Consider the following 18,675-nt stretch of genomic DNA (forward strand, 5'->3'; position numbering starts at 1 on the left):
GAATATAAGAATGGAGTCTCAATAGCACACGGTTGAATAACACACATCCACTCACATTGGCCTAGACATTGGTCTGCTCTACCAATAATTAGAAAATTTTATATTAAATTAGTCAGTCAGCGATACGGGCAATTGGGTATCACAAGTGGCATTTGATTGCCCACGTAGTTAATTGGCCAATTTAAAATGAAATTTTCCGATTGATTGCCTGGTGAAAAAATTCTAAACATCGATCGTTGTGAGATCAAGTAGGAGTGCACTCAGATTCCCACCCCGAGTGTCTCCACGTGTCATTTTATCCTTGTTGTTTACTGAATCTTAGACAACGACAAAATGATCTGGGAGCACTCAGACGGGAAATCTGAGCGCACCCTAAGTAGGGAAGTGGATTCCGCATCAACTATTTGAAAGAGTTATTGACAAACAGCTACTACAAGAGTTACAAAAAAAACTTTTGAAGAATCAGAATGCAGTATATATACCCAGAGAAAAGTTTAAATTGATGAAATCGTTTCTTTAACGTGATTTTCTAGGTTGAAGTGAAAATACTTTTGAAGAAAATAAAAATTTATTTCATTTCAAGAAATGACGTTATTAGCCTTTTATAAAGTAAATACATTGTTTGTGTGTTCAAATTATTTAATTTAAACAAATGAATTTAAAAAAAAAATACTGACAGAATTGTAAGAAATAATTTACTTGTCATGTCCTTTTTATTTTTAAAAACATATTTCTTTCATTTAAATAAAGATTTGTCTTGCACAGCTGAACTATTTCTTTAATTCTTATAAAAGGAACAACTAAAAAATTTTTTTCAAATCAAAGAAACTTTTTTTTAACCATATAGCATTGTACAAATTTCGAGTCAAATATTTTTTTACTCGACAAAACTTGTCTCTGGACATAAAATGTACATTAAAATACACACATATGTATTGAAATATTAAAATTATAAAGTCTATTCTAGAATTTGACGCAAATTATAGATTTTCTAATGCAGACTTGACATACAGAGTTCTGCGCCATAAATATCAATATAGAGAAACCTGTAGCAGGATTCTTTCTTAAAAAAAATTTTTCGATGCCCGGCGATTGTTTTGTTCTTCTAATAATGAACAATATTTTGTAGATAATCAGGCGATACCGGCATGACAACCCGGATGGTTCCATCACGTGGGGCTTTGAAAACGACGACGGATCGTACAAGGAAGAGACGATCGGCGTAGATTGCATAACCAGCGGTAAGTACGGATACATCGATCCGGATGGTCTTCGACGTGAGTACACGTACGAAATGGGAATCAAGTGCGATGAGCAGGAACAGGAGGAGGAGGAAGAGGGTTTCGTGGATTACCAAGAAAACAAGCTGGTATTGCCGAACGGGAAGACCATCGATCTCTCCTCGATGGGCAAGAAAGCGCGCCGGCCCCAGTTCCAATATAGAAATTAAAGGAATCAGAGACTCGCATTTCGTAAACTCGCCATCGCCTTTGTCGTACTTAATCGCGTAACTGTAACTCATAATGTAAAATGCGTTTCTTAAGATAAACTAGAGTTATATAAAGATATATAAATAAGTTAAGATATCGAGAGATTAGTGATACAAATAACGCGTAATTCCATGTAAGATCATTTAGTGTATTAGGCTTAATAAATTAGGCTTAATAAATAAAATAAACTGAAAGAGATATTAATAACATCAGCTTAAAATAATCGTATCTCCAATACATTGAGCTTGAGGCAGTTCTCAATAATATAGTTCGCTGCGTGATAAGAAACACGCTTAATCTAATCAATATTCATCATACAATATTCATAATGACGACGAAAATGAACATAATTACATAAGTAATCGGAAATTTTCACGCGAGATACTAGTACCTTATTCTTATCGAAAATCAAAAAAAGTTCATTTATAAAGATAACTCGTAATAAACTTACGCCGTGTAATACAAAAAATAATTGAAGATTTATATATAGAATACAACACATCAGAATGCAGCATGTTATACTTTAATGTATATATGAAATATACATTAAGATGCACACATATATTAAAATATTAAAATTATAAACAGAATTCGACGCAAATTGTTAATCTTATTCGTAATACTTTCGCAATATTTTACGGGCAAAATCCGTCCGTCCCACACTGAAAAGGGATCGGGAGCGAACTGAATTCTAGGAAACAACAATGATTCATTTCGTTAAATACATTCACCGACGTTGAGACTTTATTTCGCCGATCATCATTATTATGCATAATAATATCCATATCAGATCTCTCGTCAGATTTTTAACTAGACATTGATACAAGAGTATACCGTGTTGTGTACATATCGATATTGTATAGGTTTGAACTTGAATAAAGGTAACAAAATTAATAAATATATACAGCTTACGCAACAGAGTGTGTATTACTACTCTTCGGTATGTCGCAACGAATTATTCTCGTTCGTGACATAGAGAGAATCTCGCGAGATTATGCGTACCGAGTAACGCGATATGATGATTCGATATGATGACGAATGCGGTAAATATATTCGTCGCGAGCCAAATAACACGTCTATTATTATTATTTGTATGTGTATACGTGATCACGCTACGTTATCTTCTCACTATCTATCCGCCCTGTACAATTTGTGTAATCGTAGCTGCACTCTTGATCCCTTCATGTGTCAGGGGCTTGCAATATCGAACAATCTAAGAAATCTAAACGACAGTTTACGAAGACTACGTACGACGATAAAGGGGAAAAAACTCTCAGCATCTTAATTTTTTTCACATGCTCCTTCCTTGCTTGCAAACGGTCAAACGCATTCTTATTGGATGGTCATTTTATACAGAAATAACGCTTTCGATTAACTTTATTTGGCATGCAATTATTTCTTTTAAAATTTAAATTCTTTAATAAATTCTTTTAATAAAGATTCTTGGATAGAAACCGGAAAGGCCTCGTTAACAAAAATGTAGAAAACAATCGTTGAAGATAAAATTGACCGGTCCGGTTGCGAACAAGAACCCAGAGGATTAAAATAGATCTAGCACTCGCAACGGTATTCGATATCGCACTAGAATGCGCCCGAGCATCATCGTTTACCACTACCACGATGCTTTAAGCGTCGCCTCGGTTCCAACAATAATTTAAGATATGGATTCAACAATGTTTACAGACTTGTTATGCGTATATAGATATATATATGTACACATACATCATCGCATAAATAACAGTCGATCGAAAGCAAAGACGCGGCAAACATTATTACAAAATATTAACAATCGTTGTTTGGCGGCGGAGAACACGCGCACGTGGCCGCGTCGCTCTCGTTTTCTTGTTAGAGTACAAGTTAATGCTACGGCGTAGTGTAGATTATTGCCTTGTTACAGAGTACAAAAAAAAGAGACGAAAGAAAGTCGTAGTGTACGTGCGCGGGCGTGGGTAAACGAACGTACACGCACGCATGAGCACGCGCTACGCACGCGCATCGTGCGTGCCGCATCGACGTTCCACACGAGAGGAACGTGCGAGAGAAACGCGCCGGAATTACAAAAAGGACTGGCCCCGCGCAAAGGTAACGATATGTGTCGATCGATCGATCGGTCCAATCGAACGAACGGTGTGGTCCATTCTGCAGTGGGCCCTCTTCTCTTCTGAATATCTAATACGCCGGGCTGTTGACGGTGGACATTTGTTTCGGCGTGTGCTGGCCCTGTGCCAACGCTCCGCTCTTCGCTGCTTTAAACTTCAGCCAAGCATCGTAGCCATACACCACCATTGCGCAAAACCCGAAGAACTGTAGATAAATCTCGGTATTAAACATCACAGAGACTATCCATTTGCCTACTACTTTGAGAATGATATATGTAAAAGCTCTCTAAACAGCAAAATACTTAAAAAAATGAACTGCAAGATTTACATCTCTAAATATCGTTATTTTGCGATGATTTGTGTCTTCCTCTTCTACAAGAAAATTCAAATGTTTGTATGAATGTCTTTCTGACATCTAAGTAGGACTTGACAATGATATATTCGAAAAATATACAGAAAGAAAACAGTATCAAATTAAAATCAATACATTCCATTTAATAATTATCTCGTTCCATATATAAGGGAAAAATTATATTCCTGCTTATATATGAAGAAATGATAATTTCACTTACATATAATTTAATCTTTAAAAAATTTGATTTAATTGAATCATAAAGTTTAGTCAAATATTCTTTATATTTTTATTTCAATGTTATATTAGTCAAAGAACGCACAGCATGATCTTTTTATGACAATGATACTAAAAAGTTCTAATTCTTAAAGATAGTACTTTTATCCTATATTTTTCCCTCTCAATGTATGAAAATTATTATTGAATAATGAGATTTTTTTTTTAACTAATAAATTCTTTATGTAAAACAAATTATGCCTGTTGAATATTATCTTATTTCAATATTTAATATTTCGAAGATGAAGATGTATTCAAAACAAGAATAGGCTCTTTTTGGATTCGGTTTATGATACAAATGGAGCCTTTTTGGAGCCAATTGTTATGGCAATATTGTCATAACTTTTGTCCACGTATACAAAAGAATTCTTACCGCAGCAACACCGAAAGCCTCTGAGTAACGTGCGTAGTCGGCTGCGAGGGAAGCGGCCAGAAGGTAAAAAACGGTCCATATCGTACAGAATACGAATTCCTGAAATCATACGCATAAAGTTGCAGCATGGAGCCTTCTCAATCATTGGTGATAAGAATTGAGTTCAGTAAAACACGCAACCTGCCGATGCGAGATGTTACGCGACATTACGAGTGACGCGCCTATGTAATGCCGTGTAACCCCGCCATTCTAAAAAGGTCAACCTGATTACGAATGATCTCCGGCCCAGCATCGACGACAACTGCCCTCGTTACGTCGATCGATCGATCGTTCACTCGTTGGGCACAAAAGTCGTAGCAGCGGGTCGATTTTTATTTTACATTCCTACGCGCGTAGAAACTTTCTAGCGGGTTTTCACTCCCTGCTCTTGTTACACGTGCGTATCCGCGTGTTTATTCCGATGTTATTGAATACAACCTGTTCTCTATTGCTCTGTAGTTGCTCTTACTCTTACTTGCGTTTATTTTAAGCGCGAACGTGATAAGGGACCTCGCAGTCGGGAGGCAGTCGATTAACAGAGCGTTCCGAGTACGACGGCGAATGACTTACGATTTTAAGCCAAGGAATCCTGGAGAACTTTTCCACAATGTGGAACAGGTAGAGGACAAGCAGGATCCCCGTGAACCAGAAACCGCCCATGGCCACGGTATTGAACCATCCTCCCCGGCTGTGGCTGCTGAGAGCCGACGTCGTTATGCATATAAATCCCAAGAGATTTAGTACCTGAAAGAAGACCCCGGCACGATTATCATTCATGAAAATTCTTCGTTGCGCAGCTGAGCAGAGCACGCATTGTGCACAAATACAAAGCCGTTGTGGGGATTTAAGAATCCATTATAGCCCGTGTGACGCAACTGGGTACCTTATACCGGCCGCCGTAATCCTAATTCACGGTAGACGAGCGTACACGTTTTATATACAATGCCTATACTGTGTACATTTAACGAGGCGAACGTGTGCCCGACTTAAATAGATTTTCTACAGTTCTCGATGATATTTCGATTAATTAATATTTCTGCTTCTGTTACATTTCTTTCAATCGAGGCTCAAATTTAAAAGATTTATATCGCAATCTATTATTGACCGTGGACTCAAGTTGAGGATGTACAGGATATTTCTCAAAACATTAAGAAAATTATAAAGACAATTTTAGATTGTTTTATATGGCAGTTGAAAGTAGTAGAAAAAAATTTGGCGGCTGGATATAAAGTTATTTCAATAAGAAATGGACATGTGTGCTCTAATGAAATAATAAATAATGAAAAAAATCTGAATTTTTTAAATTAAATACTTTAAATATTCAAGACAATTTATGTAAAGTTTCATTGCGATGCAAAGATTGTAACATCTCTGTAAATGTTTATTTGTTTACAAAATAACTAAACAGACAATCACAATAAAACTTTATATAAATCATCCTGAATACTCAAAATACTTATACAAGAAAAATGTTAATTTTTCTTAATGTTGTAAAAAATGATTTAATCTCTAATAACAAATAGAGTAAATAAACTATAAAAATATGTTATCAAATAAAAATATAATCTTATTCACACAACTTTCATATGTACGTAGTTTATTTGAAGTGTTAATATTAAACACATTTCCAAATTTTATTTACTTTGCAAGAACTGTATGTCCGATGCACCCTTAACTAATGACACACACTCTCTATAATCTCGTAGAGTGAAAAATCACTCGAAAATTGCGCGAGCTCAATTTTCACTTTTATCAGGGTGGCAAATCACTCAAAAAAAAAAAAATTCAATTTTCACTCTTTTAGAGTTTCACTTTGATATTTCACTTTACGAGATTTAGAAAGTCGTTAACCGAGACTCACTCAGGCAACTTTACGAAGCGTAAATATTAAAGACATTTCTCACGCGCAGGTAACGAGATTATACAAGTGAAGAACGTGTGTCGCAGCACTCACCACTTGTACGACCTTTAACATGCCAGGCAATGTCCTTGCGTACGACGGATCGAATCGCACATTGGGCTGAGTCGTCGTGGTGGAAGTTGTCACGGTGGTCGTGGTGGTGTGCTGCCCCGGGAAACCTTGATCCATCGTGTCCGGTTGCTCTAAAACTGTAACGCAACGACAACAAAAGACGTATAGTAACGCAATGCCCCGGATATCTCGCCTGCGCGCTTAGCGAGAGTCGCCGCCACCTGATCCGATACACGCGCGAGGACGACGGCGGCGGTGGTGATTCTTCGTAAGGGCGCGTCTCAAGTGGAACGGTCGACCGAGCATCGACCGAGCCGCGCGAATGAGGGGGATGAGGAAAAGATGAACCTTAAAATAAAGATCCAACCGATGTGCTGGCGTTTGTCAAACACGCGCACTAGACCTGCGACGCGTGTTGAGGCGAATTCGCGATACTGATTGTGAGCGTATGTGCTTAACTCCGAAGTATTATTGTGAGTGAATTTTCACCGAGGTGCTAGTTCGAGTTAGTACAATTTTTTTTTTTTATTATCGAAATTTAGAAAGTTAAAATATTTGATAAAATTGATTTACATTAAAGTAGCGTTAGTTCAGTTATTTTCAAAATGTCTGCGATTCTTGAAACTTTGAAGCGGAAATGTCGTTGAAAGGTTATTGAAAAAAATCTTTCCGAAGCATTGATGACAATCTTTGCAATATAATAAATTTAAACATTATTTTTGAAGTACTTTGAAGTTTTCTGACCCGGTTGGATTAAGAAGGCAGCGAAAGAAAACGTTAAATCGCGAGGAAAAACGTCAGAAAAATATGAATAGCACTCTGGGATTAAAGTAAGAAGTGCTCTTCTCTCTCCTTCCTCTTTTTCTTCCCGAAGATTTCATTAGACAAGCATAGGTTCCACGAGTGCGAACAAACGTGTCGATCTTGAATTTAAAATATTCTGATTCAAGAAGAGTATAAAGATCGTGCGAATAAGTGATTTACTTTTTAAACTGTTCGCTCACGATGCAAAATTATTTCTGCAAAAAAAAAAAAACGTCAGTGGAACGTTGCTTATGCTCTCGCGCGGATGTCGGAGAAAATAGCACACGCTCTGATATTTACTATCGTATCCAGCGCTATCGATTGTGCCTAAACAACTTGCCGTTCGTTTATAAATTAAACGCACGATCTGCGATACGACGTCGCGCGTCTCACGAATATGCGTGCCTTCGCGTATTTGCATCCAGTCGATTCATGACTTCCCTTGCTGTTACTCGTCTACGTCTGACAAGTTCTGATAAACCGACGCGGTCAGCCACTTCACCGCAGAGCCTCTCTCAAATCTTTCGCGTTAATTACACGCCGCATCAAATATTAAATTCTTGTAAATACTAATATATATTGTTTTGTGCTGTGTAAGTGTGTGTACGTGTGTGTACACTCTTCGTTGTACATGTATAACGTTATTAAATGAACTTCTCAAAAGCTAAACTCGATCGACCGTATTTTTATAAATTTCTTAATTATATTTATACAGTATTCACACTTTTTCTTATTCGCTTTACATTTCTGATTATAAAATAAATAAAAAATTGATTTATTGACATTATTATTTTTTTCATAATAATATCAGAGCACATTTGCCTTATAATTATTTTTATCAATTCTCTTTACATTTTTATTTTACTGATCGGTTTATTGTTTGCTCACAGAATAAATAAGTTAATGCCGTTATATAATAAAATAATTATAAATCGTAGAAATCTAAAAGTTTTAGCAGGACGTCAAGCATCGATCGACCCGTATACACGAAGGACACGCGCACACTCCATCTGAATAAGTACGTGATTCTTCCGCGCTTCCCGCAATTAACGTTCAATTAATGTTCTCCGTGAGATCGCACGCGGAAAGGGGGGGGGAGAGAGAAGGAGGACACTGGTCGCGTCAGAGATATACACCGTGATCGACGCCGAGGGACGAGGAAAATGAAAACGCCATTGCGGATCGATTACGGGAGCTATCGTGCAGGCGTAAAAGGCGTAAACGCGTTTGCGTCGATGATAACAGGGCGGATAATCAACGTGCGGAGTCTGGTGATCCCGGAACCCCGTAACCGAAATTATTTTTCGAAAATAACGAAAAGACGTAACCGGAGTGATGTCGCTCATTTCCATCCGAATGAAAAATCCTTGAACGAAAAATTCTCTTGATCGCGAGCGAACGGACGACCAGGATTGTTAGCAAAACAGAAAGAAATATTATGCTTTTGACTTTTCCCGATTTTTGGGAACATTCCCCTGACTAAAGGAGCACAAAGAAAAAATAGAAAAATCTTTTTTATTAATTACAAACAAAATTTTTTCAAATACATGGAAAACGATAATATAAAATAAAAGTATAAGACAAAAATTTCATTGTACTTTAATTTGATAAAAAGAGCATTTATCTTTTCATTTATTTCTGAAATATCTCGAATTCTGTCAGTCCTAATTTGCAGTTTCTTTTAGTTTTTTAACATTACGTCTTTCTCTTTTTACCATTTTAATCAAAAATTTTTTATCTTGACACTAAATAATTTTCAATAATATTTGAATGTAAAACAAAACTAAAACGTTTCTCACAATAAGTCCGTTTGCGTTCAGAAAATGTATGATTACTACAGCATTTTACAAATATTTTGTATAATTTTTTTATAACCTTTCTGTGAGCGATTTATGAAACATCGTTAACATGCATAAAACTATATTTTAGCTTTTGCAAGATCAAGATACTATATATTAAGAAAAAGTTGTTAAATTGACTAAATTTTTCAATTTGATTATATTTCTCCAATTCAAATATTTATATATTTAACTCAAATATATAAAATACTTGAACTTTAATTCAAGTATTTATATATTTAATTTAAAGACATAAATACTACAGTAAAGATTTGAGGATTAAAAAAATTTTAAGTAGTTGAAAATTTTAGTCAAGTTAACAACTGTTTTCTCAGTGTAGTTTTCCTTTTTAATTATATTTGTTGGCTTTTTGCAAACCGTTTATTGCAAAATTTAGAGATTTTAAAATATCTATATAATATTTCCTTAAATAATTTTACAAATTATATTTAATAATTAAAAAAAAATAAAATTTCACATTGATTTACAATAATTTAATTTAATTTTAAGTTGAGTGAAATTTGTTTATTCTCTGGCCTTTCCCAGATCTTCCCTGATTTCCCTTAACGCTAACAATCCTAAGAGGACCGAGCAGCCCGTCCGAGAGATCACAATTCTCTCAAAGATGCTCTCGGGTTAGAGACCGCGACATCAAATGTATTATGTCACTCGAGGCGCGTGCCGCGGGAATTACTTAATCTCGCAGCGTGAGGTCATACCGCCTGGAAATAGACGGTGACAGTTCGCGGCGAACGACAGCGTGAGGTGCGGCTGTGCACGTGGCCGTTAAATCCTCCCACGACGCGGGCGAAACAGATGCAGCGAAAACGTTTATAAACTTCTGCAACGCGGCAAGCACCGAGTTTTTTCGAGCACATGCAACGCGCTTGTATCGTGTCCCCAAAATCATCGAAACTTATCGTTAATACGTAATTATAGAACAAATATTAATGATATCGTAAATATAATGAAAATTATAATAAAGAATTTTTTAATAACTTTTGGCACACGTAAAATTAGTTCTACAAATTTATTGATGAACTCTATACCAGAAAAAAAAATCGAGTTTCGCCTTCAGCGAAAGCCGTTTACTCGAGGCATTTTTAAACGACCAAATATTTTATATAATAAAAAATTTAATTGCTTCTGCAAAATGTATGTAAATAAAAAAAATATTTGTTTTTATAAATTGTCAAGGGCTAATGAGCAAAGCTAAATCACTGTGTTATTATGAACAAATTTTAATAAACAAATAGTGATTCAAATGTTTCGATTTTAGACATAATCGTTCTCAGTGAAATAAAATATGGTTACTACTTATAACAGAATTGCTTCTTACAAAATTATATAATAGTCCGCTCGTAATTTATTTGTATAATATTATCATAATCACAGATTAAAACGTTTTTGCTGTACATCTTTAAATATGGATGAACTTTAGGATTGTTCCGCAAAGTACAGAAGATTAAAGCTGCAGTTATACATATTTCAAATCCGTTATAAGTAGCACTACGTTTTACTTCACTGAAAATGACCATATTTAAGGTCGAAACGTTTGATTCATTATTTGTTTATAATAGCACTGTGTCCTAGCTTCGCTCATTAGCCTTTGACAATTTGTATTAATTTTATTTAAATTCTTACGCCATATATACCTCACTAAAGTATTTAAACTTAATATTTGTTTATACCGACTAAAAAATTTTATTACATTTTAATCAGATTATTTGTTACAATAAAACACTTTCCCTAATGTAAGAACGTCGCCGCAAATTATCAACGACCTTTAATACATACAATTACAGTAATTGTAAGTTAAATCTCTCACAATTTGTTTCTGTTTGAAATCTTGTGTTCAATTATTAATGGCCATTTACGATTTCCATATTTCATATCTCATCGATGAGTCCCGCTATATTGTCACGAACGGAACGTGAATTCTTTTTGCCATCATCGGGTTAAAATTACAGCGCGATTTGTCGGCAATCCGGCCTGATGACGGAAACGGCGATCGATTCAACCGAGAGAATCGCATACGAGACCTTTAATTGTGTAATGCCTTGTGCCTGCAAATTAAACCTTCAAACCGGATTTCTCACGCGTGTGAAAAAATATTATTCAACTTGCAAATTAAAAATATCGTTTGAATCATCCAGAAAAATTGAAATACACAAGCAACTTCTAACGTCCATTTTTACCAATGTAGATTAACTGTAATGATAGTTAAATTTACTTTTTATCTTTTTTTTTATTTCTATTAACATTAAAAAAAGATACTTAAAAATTTATTTATGGGATATAAATTTATTCCACTAAATAAATCTTTATTTAAATAAAATTATATTCCTAACATAACAGATAAACCAGTTGATAAGAAAAATGAGATATATATTTTATAGAAATTCATATTTTATCATCGCAGATTTCAACTTTTTTTCATAATCCATAAGTATCGAAGAAAAAGCATCACAAGTAACATTTGCTTGCCATTATTTCGATTTTTTCTCAGTGTAAGAATTAAAACAAAATAAAATTAACCTGACAAGTTTGTGAGATCAAAATTAATTTATAATAATTAACAATGAATAAACCTAGATCGTGTTTTTATATATAATACAATTTATCCCAGTATAAATTAATTTTAATTAATATAAACGAAGATAAATTGTATTATATACAAAAACGCTGTCTCATTTATAATACATTTCAGTATACAATTAATTAATATGCTGAGATAAATTAAAATTAATTTACTCAATAGAAATGGATATAAATCGCATGATGATGATGCTACACTGAGAAAAAAAAATCGAAACATTAAAAGGCAAAAACTAGAAGAATTTGATTCTGATGGCAAAGTATACATTTCTGTAAGATATACCTTATTTTTTTCTTAATTAATTTATTTGCTGAAAATAAATTTTTACTCTGCCGTATTTAAACGAAGATTTATTGCAATAAAATATAAATTTATATTCTATAAATCAATTTTTAAGTATCTTTTTCTCAGGATATAGAGTAGTGCCCAATTCTTTCCTCTCCAGATAAATATCCATTTTTCAGAGACAGTAAGATAAAAAGCCGATAAGAGCCAACGCGAGTTTTTAGCGTGTAACAATACTTACAATACACACAGTTTGATTGTGACGCCTGTCGCACCGGATATATTTAATCAATTTTAGCAACAAAGTTACGGTAATCATTTATCTCAAGTGTTTTTAACACTCTGACGAAGCTTTTTTTATTTAATTCTTGACCGCGACTTCTAATCCTGCGCTTAATTTCGAGCTCTGTATCTATTTCCTGTTTTCACTGAGAATTACCCAAACCAATGTGGTCGAAACGTTTGAAGCTTGTTAATAATTAATAAATAATTGTATTGTCACACATTAAGAACTTGAAGTAACTCAGCTTTTTTATCTCGCTGACTATGTATCTTTAGAACCTTGACTTTTTGTTTTTCGTTTTAATCTTCCAAAAAAATATGGGAATATTTAGTAAAATTCTATAAGTACATTTTGTGACGAAAGTTAATGTTATAAAGAATAGTTGTCCATAAGTACGCAACCAGAGGTTTTAGTGGAAAAAAAAATTTTAGTTGACGCATATCTTTATCTGGAAGGTAATCGCATATCGGGAAGTGAAAAATCGAGTATAAATTGATCAAGGTTTATATCTTATATAATTTCTTCACCTTCATCCATGAGATATCTCTCGGAGAATATGATGATTTCTAGTAAAATTCTGCTACATTCTGTGTCAAAAATTAATAGTATGAAGAATAGCTTCCATTAAATACACAATCGGAGGTTTCCGCGAAGAAAACGAATTTTTAATTAACACACGAATACAGAACGGGGCAATAGCAATAGAAGAGGTAGAGGCATAAGATTAGGTAAGAGTAGGGTAAACATTGGCGTAAGCGTATATATGTATTATAAAATAGAGGTAAAGGTAAGAAAGATTGTAAAGAAATGGGTAACACAAAGAGCAGGATAAGGCGAAATGATGATAGGCGTATGGAAATGTAAATAAAGTACAATGTAAATTTTTGAGTAGATAAAGACAAATAATGTACGTAGTAGGGTAAGAGAACTGTAAATATTAGGTAGTAAAGATGTAAATGGTAGGGTAGGTAGGCAGCGGTCGCGAGGCGAAAGAATGGGTTAAGGATGAATGCGTGTGGTAAGGAACTCATTGTAAACCAAGTCCCTTCTTGACGTGTAAAATAAAGCCGAAGTAAATAAATGTCTAATTAACATACGAATATCTTTATCCGAAAGATAGCTGTACGGAAGGTAAAGGAGCGAAGAAATCGGGCATTAGCCGAAGTAACCCTGGGCAAGAACCACGGATCGAAGGCCGCGTCTTGGTCCGCGACTGTAGGGAGACCACCAGTGGGTGCCATCGCGGGGATGGAATGCACGCGTGAGCGCGCGTGGGTGGAGAGAACTGACATTGTGTGTCGCAATGACGAGAGATATGGGATGTGGAATCTAACGACGCGACGACCCACGCAGCGATGGAGGCGACGAGACGGGGTTCGACGGACGCGCGACGCCATATCGTACGGACGCTCCTGGTCCTGGAGGATCGATTTTCAAAGATCCGCTCTCACCTAGTTTCCACAACGCCGCGCTCGTGTCGACGCCGCGACGTCGACACGAACTCTCCCGAAATTCTAATCGATCTATAGGCGATTGAGCTTATCGGAATGACTTAATTGGTACGGATTTAAGAGCGGAGTATTCATAGACCGATTTATATTCGTTTCGAGTAAGTACGAGATGCTACACACTGCGAAGAGAAAGACGCTTAAACATTTATTTGTAAGATGCAAATTTATCCCGCTGAAAGAAATTTCTTTATTTAAACACGGCGAAATAAAATCTTATTCCTAGCAAATGAATCCAATTAGAAGGAAAAATGAGATATATTTCACAAAAATGATACATTTCGTTGTTACAATTAAATTTTTTTATAACTATCGAAGAAAATCACAAGCATTTGGTCGCTAATATTTCGACTTTTTCTTCTCAGTGTACATTCATTTAAACTGAATGGAACATTTAAGACTAAGGATTCGATCATAAAACTTGGTAAAAATTATAAAGGGAGCAAATTCGTTAAATGCAGTGACCATTAAAATTATAAATATTCTAGTAAATTCGCTTAGTTTTGTAATTATCACCAAATTTGTGTGATACATAATTAACTTGAGATGATTTTTAATTTAATTCTTTGTAAGTAATCACATATCTTTACAAAATTAACAAAAACAATGTAACACTTTGCTATAACTTGGAAACAAATTGCGGAATAATATTTCTTCAGTAAAATTAACATCCGTAATATGTTGACACGTACGTCTTATTTATTCATCTTAGAATTAAGATTTCAAAACTAGATTATATTTGTTATTTGCCTAGAAATTGTATTGTTTTGACACTAAGAAATGTTGAATGTCAATTTTGATACAAAATACTTAAGTAACATAACCACCTTATGTTAAATTAACACTCACATGTAACATATGTTACATTTGGCAAAAAAATTTCAACAAGGACCATTTACGACATAAGTACAAAATGTTCTCTATGAATCCTGGCGTTAGCATTAAATTATGAAAAATTGTCAATGATGAAAAACGTTATTGTCAAATCGTTATTAATTTAAAAAAAAATGGAGGTAACGAGTTACTCGTTACATCCTGTAGATTTAAAAGTTTTCGGAGAAAACTGGCATTTTCAATTCTTTTGCGAAATTTCTGTTCTTTTTCCAAGGGTTTCTTTCCCAATAATTCACCTTGTAGGTTTTATTTTTTATACCTGCAAGATGAATTTTTTAAGTAAATTTTTCTACTCTTGGAAAAGAAATTGAAAAAATTCGCGAAAAAGTTGAAAAAAGCCGGCTTGTTCCGAGCTTTTAAAATTATATTACTTCCTATCCCCTGACAAATCTCAGGTTTGAAAAAATAATTAACCTTTAAGTAGATAGGTCATCAAAAATTAAATAGCGTAAGTAGGTAAGTGGAGTGCTGACAACACTCCAAAGAAATGTTGTTATTATTATCATATTTTTCATTAATATATTACGTTATATTTAAATTTACATTAGTCAAACCCTTAAGGAGATAGAGGAACGTAAAAAAATGAACTTTAAGAATTGTGGATAATAGTTTCTATTTTTCTTTTCCAGAACAAAGTTTCTATATCAATCCTGTATTTCTTCGTTACCTGGGATGCTGTGGCCACCTTATCTTCTTATTTAAAAGTTAAATCTGAAGGATAGCTACCTAATTTAAAGGACAGCTAGCTAATTATTCTTTGAGAAAATCACCAACAACGTAATCACCAACTAAGGATTGGTTTCAGCAATTAAGGATTCGTTCCACTGTGATCCAACGAGTGCAAAAAATTCTTTTACATTTTTGTAATGCTTGAAGTTTTAAAAATATGTCCCTAAAACGTATTAAAATCTCCATCCGGAAGTATAGTAAATATGTGATTTAAGTAACAGCTTTAAACACGTTTTTCTCGAAACTACATTTTCATAGCTGGGCGCTCGCATGTCTCGGCCAATTTTTATCCGAACGACTTGTTTTTTTAGACAGAACGTTCATAACAATCTTATCTTCAATTAAGCGTAGGAATTTTTTAAATTTGGATTATTAGTTTTTGAAAAATGACTTAAAAAAGTGACGATTTTTGTGTGAAATAACAAACTTTTTTTCCAAATGCCATTTTGTTAAACATTATTGTTTTAAAAAATCCTTATGCTTAACTAAAACTATACTCATACTTTAAAACGAAAAAAGAATTTTTTTATCTCAGAGATCACACGCAGACGCAGTACGAGTGCCTGTGCACCCATGATTTTTTCCGAAGGGGCACTTCATCAAACGCCGAAAAACCACAGATATTAATATTATTTAATTTGTTTATAACTTCTTCAATATATGTACTTTTAACCCTTAACGATCACTAGCGGTCTGTGTGACCTCAATGAAAGTTTCGGTTAAATCTTCTCTACGTTATTGTTTTAATATTGAACTTCTGTCGCCATATCGATAGTTCCAAGTTCCCTCTATGCGAAGATGCTGCCTGGAACGTGTCAGTTCATTTTCCTCAATTCATTCTCTTGAAAATTATCTTCTTATATCTCAACATGAATATCTCTTTTTGAAATATACACTATAACATTGATTTTTTTTCTCAAAGTACTATATCTGAAGAGTATGCCCCAACATTTTTTTGAAAAAATCATTAAAAATCTAAAAAGTTATGATTTCTTAGGTCAAAAGTCATTTTTTACGTTTCTTTTCGCTCCATAATTTTTTATTATATTTAATCTAAAATTTAACGTAACATGAAATTAATTCACATTTTACACTATTTGAAGAATGTTCAGTAATTTTTTTTTTTTTTACTCAAAACAATAGCTGTGTTCAGCAGAAAAAGCAGCTTTGAAACTGTTGTATGTATGTACGCGGGAAAAATTTAGTATCAAATCAACAATTCATTGTTTCATATGTAAGCTAGAATATAAAATCTTCTTGGAAGAATTTATAATCTTAAACAAACATAATTTGTTTACATAAAGAAAATTTTTTTCTTATGAAACAATGAATTGTTGATTTGATACTAATTTTTTTTCTGTGCAAGATTCTTTAATACAATTGGTTCTTGCCCTTAATTCCTACAGGATCTGAATATATAAATCATAATAAAGAATCCCGCAACAGTTGGAAAGCTTTCTTTGCCGAACGCAATTATTAGTTTAGCCAAGATAGTTCAAAGTCAGTTGGGGTCTTATTGACTTCAACGGTTCTATGTGACCATAATGATACATTATTGAAGTATGATCCTTAAAGATAAATATATAACGACAATAGTCTTATATAACTTATTAGTTTCTTAAAAAAAAAAAAAATTTACCAAAATAGCTTTTCCGCCGTTACAGTGGGACAAGCCCTTAATAGCCCTTAATACAAGTCTTTAAGGCCTTTCTACAATAAGCTATTAGTCGGTATCATAAGTCATAAAAATTGACCAATCACAGCCAAATGTGAAGAGAATATTCGACTGTGATTGATCAATTCTTATGGCTTATGACGTATGATACCGACTAATAGCTTATTGTAGAAAGGCCTTTAGGGGTTGATTCAGTAACCTTAACGATGTCGTTATGTATCGTGTAGTAGCTACGCAATGATGCCATAACGACATCGTTAAGCAAAATCGACTCCTTAAGCTCGAATGCCGCTATGAATGCCGCTCTGGAGGGGAGGCTAGGTTTCGAGAATCGCATGATTAAAATACTGATAATTTCACATTTAATATCTAACGTTATCTCAAGGAGAGTATCTCGCGTTAATCACTGGACGCATACCGAATGCGTCAGGCGTGCACGGGCGTACGCAGCGAGTTTCCTCGATCGCGATCGGACGGTCAAGGTGTAACGTAAACAAATGTGTAAAACGTCACGAGCGGGCCTCTCCGCGCTCGCGGAGAGGGAAGAAGTTAATTCATCGACCGTCCTCGTTTCCGTCGATCGTCCTCTCGGCCGTTCAAGTCGGCCGTGGAAAACTCTGTCAACCTTCCGCGGTCTCTCGCCCATTCATTAGCGCCCGCGGCGCGGATTCGCGGGGAGCTACGCCCTCACCGCGCGCGCCGCTCTCCCGCGCTCCGGGCGTAAGGAATGACGGAGCGGGATGGCGCGGCGCGGCCTCTCATCTACGCGTCTCTATCGACTGGCCGCGCTGCGCTGCGCGTCGCGTCGATCCGCGGGGAAGCGTCGACTCTCCACGACGACGATTCCGCGGATCACCCGGGGCACCGACGACACCCGGAGCGCGGGGCGATTGCGGCGCGAGCGAGCGGGCGAACTCCCGAGCGGCATGAAGGTAGCCGCGGAACGCGCGTTGCCCAGAAATTCTCGAGCAACGAACTCTGTTGTTACCTGTTTCCACCTGTTACTGCTCCCCGCCGGCTCTTCTGCCTGCCTCTCGCCGCGTATCGCTTAATCCCTTTCGCGAGTCGCCACTCGTGACGGCGCTACGCCTTCGCCTTCCTCGCCTCCTTCAGCGACACTCGCGATTCCAACTGGCGAGTCGCAAACAACTCTCGGGCCTGACACACGATCGTTCGCTTGAAGCTCGAATCTCCACTCCGCGTCCCGGCGTGTGTCGCGGCGTTTCCCCCCTCTTCCACCTTCGTTCGTTCACGTCAGTTCCCGTTTCGGGATAACCGACCCTGAAGTACGCGAAGACGAGACACGCGCTCGCGTCGTCGATAGTAGAGACCCTTGTAGGAAAAAAGCGACAAACTGGCTGATTATCGTAACCAATCAGAGAAGCCCGATCATGTGACCAGTTTACAACTCTCTTCCTATGAGATTCTCTAGTCCATTGGAATTGACCAATTGCCTATC

At 35.7% G+C, this 18,675-nt stretch overlaps 1 protein-coding gene and 1 pseudogene across 2 annotated transcripts in view; one reads left to right on the plus strand and one right to left on the minus strand.

Moving 5' to 3' along the window:
• The window catches only part of LOC105196250, a 13,834-nt pseudogene extending 11,444 nt beyond the window's left edge, over window positions 1-2,390 (plus strand). Inside the window, exon 4 of the transcript XR_005574654.1 lies at window positions 1,130-2,390. The product of XR_005574654.1 is annotated as an uncharacterized LOC105196250 (transcript). The remainder of the gene's footprint in view (window positions 1-1,129) is intronic.
• Window positions 1,618-18,469, minus strand: LOC105196249 (CKLF-like MARVEL transmembrane domain-containing protein 4). Its single transcript, XM_011162065.3, has 5 exons — window positions 18,205-18,469; window positions 6,584-6,738; window positions 5,200-5,373; window positions 4,591-4,689; window positions 1,618-3,794 (listed from the first exon to the last, which is right to left on the minus strand). The coding sequence occupies exons 2-5, from the start codon at window positions 6,716-6,718 to the stop codon at window positions 3,660-3,662; spliced, it is 543 nt and encodes a 180-aa protein (XP_011160367.1). The 5' UTR covers window positions 6,719-6,738; window positions 18,205-18,469; the 3' UTR covers window positions 1,618-3,659.
• Window positions 18,470-18,675: the final 206 nt, after the last annotated feature.

Source organism: Solenopsis invicta, chromosome 4 (assembly GCF_016802725.1).
Source record: "Solenopsis invicta isolate M01_SB chromosome 4, UNIL_Sinv_3.0, whole genome shotgun sequence".
NCBI lineage: Eukaryota > Metazoa > Arthropoda > Insecta > Hymenoptera > Formicidae > Solenopsis > Solenopsis invicta.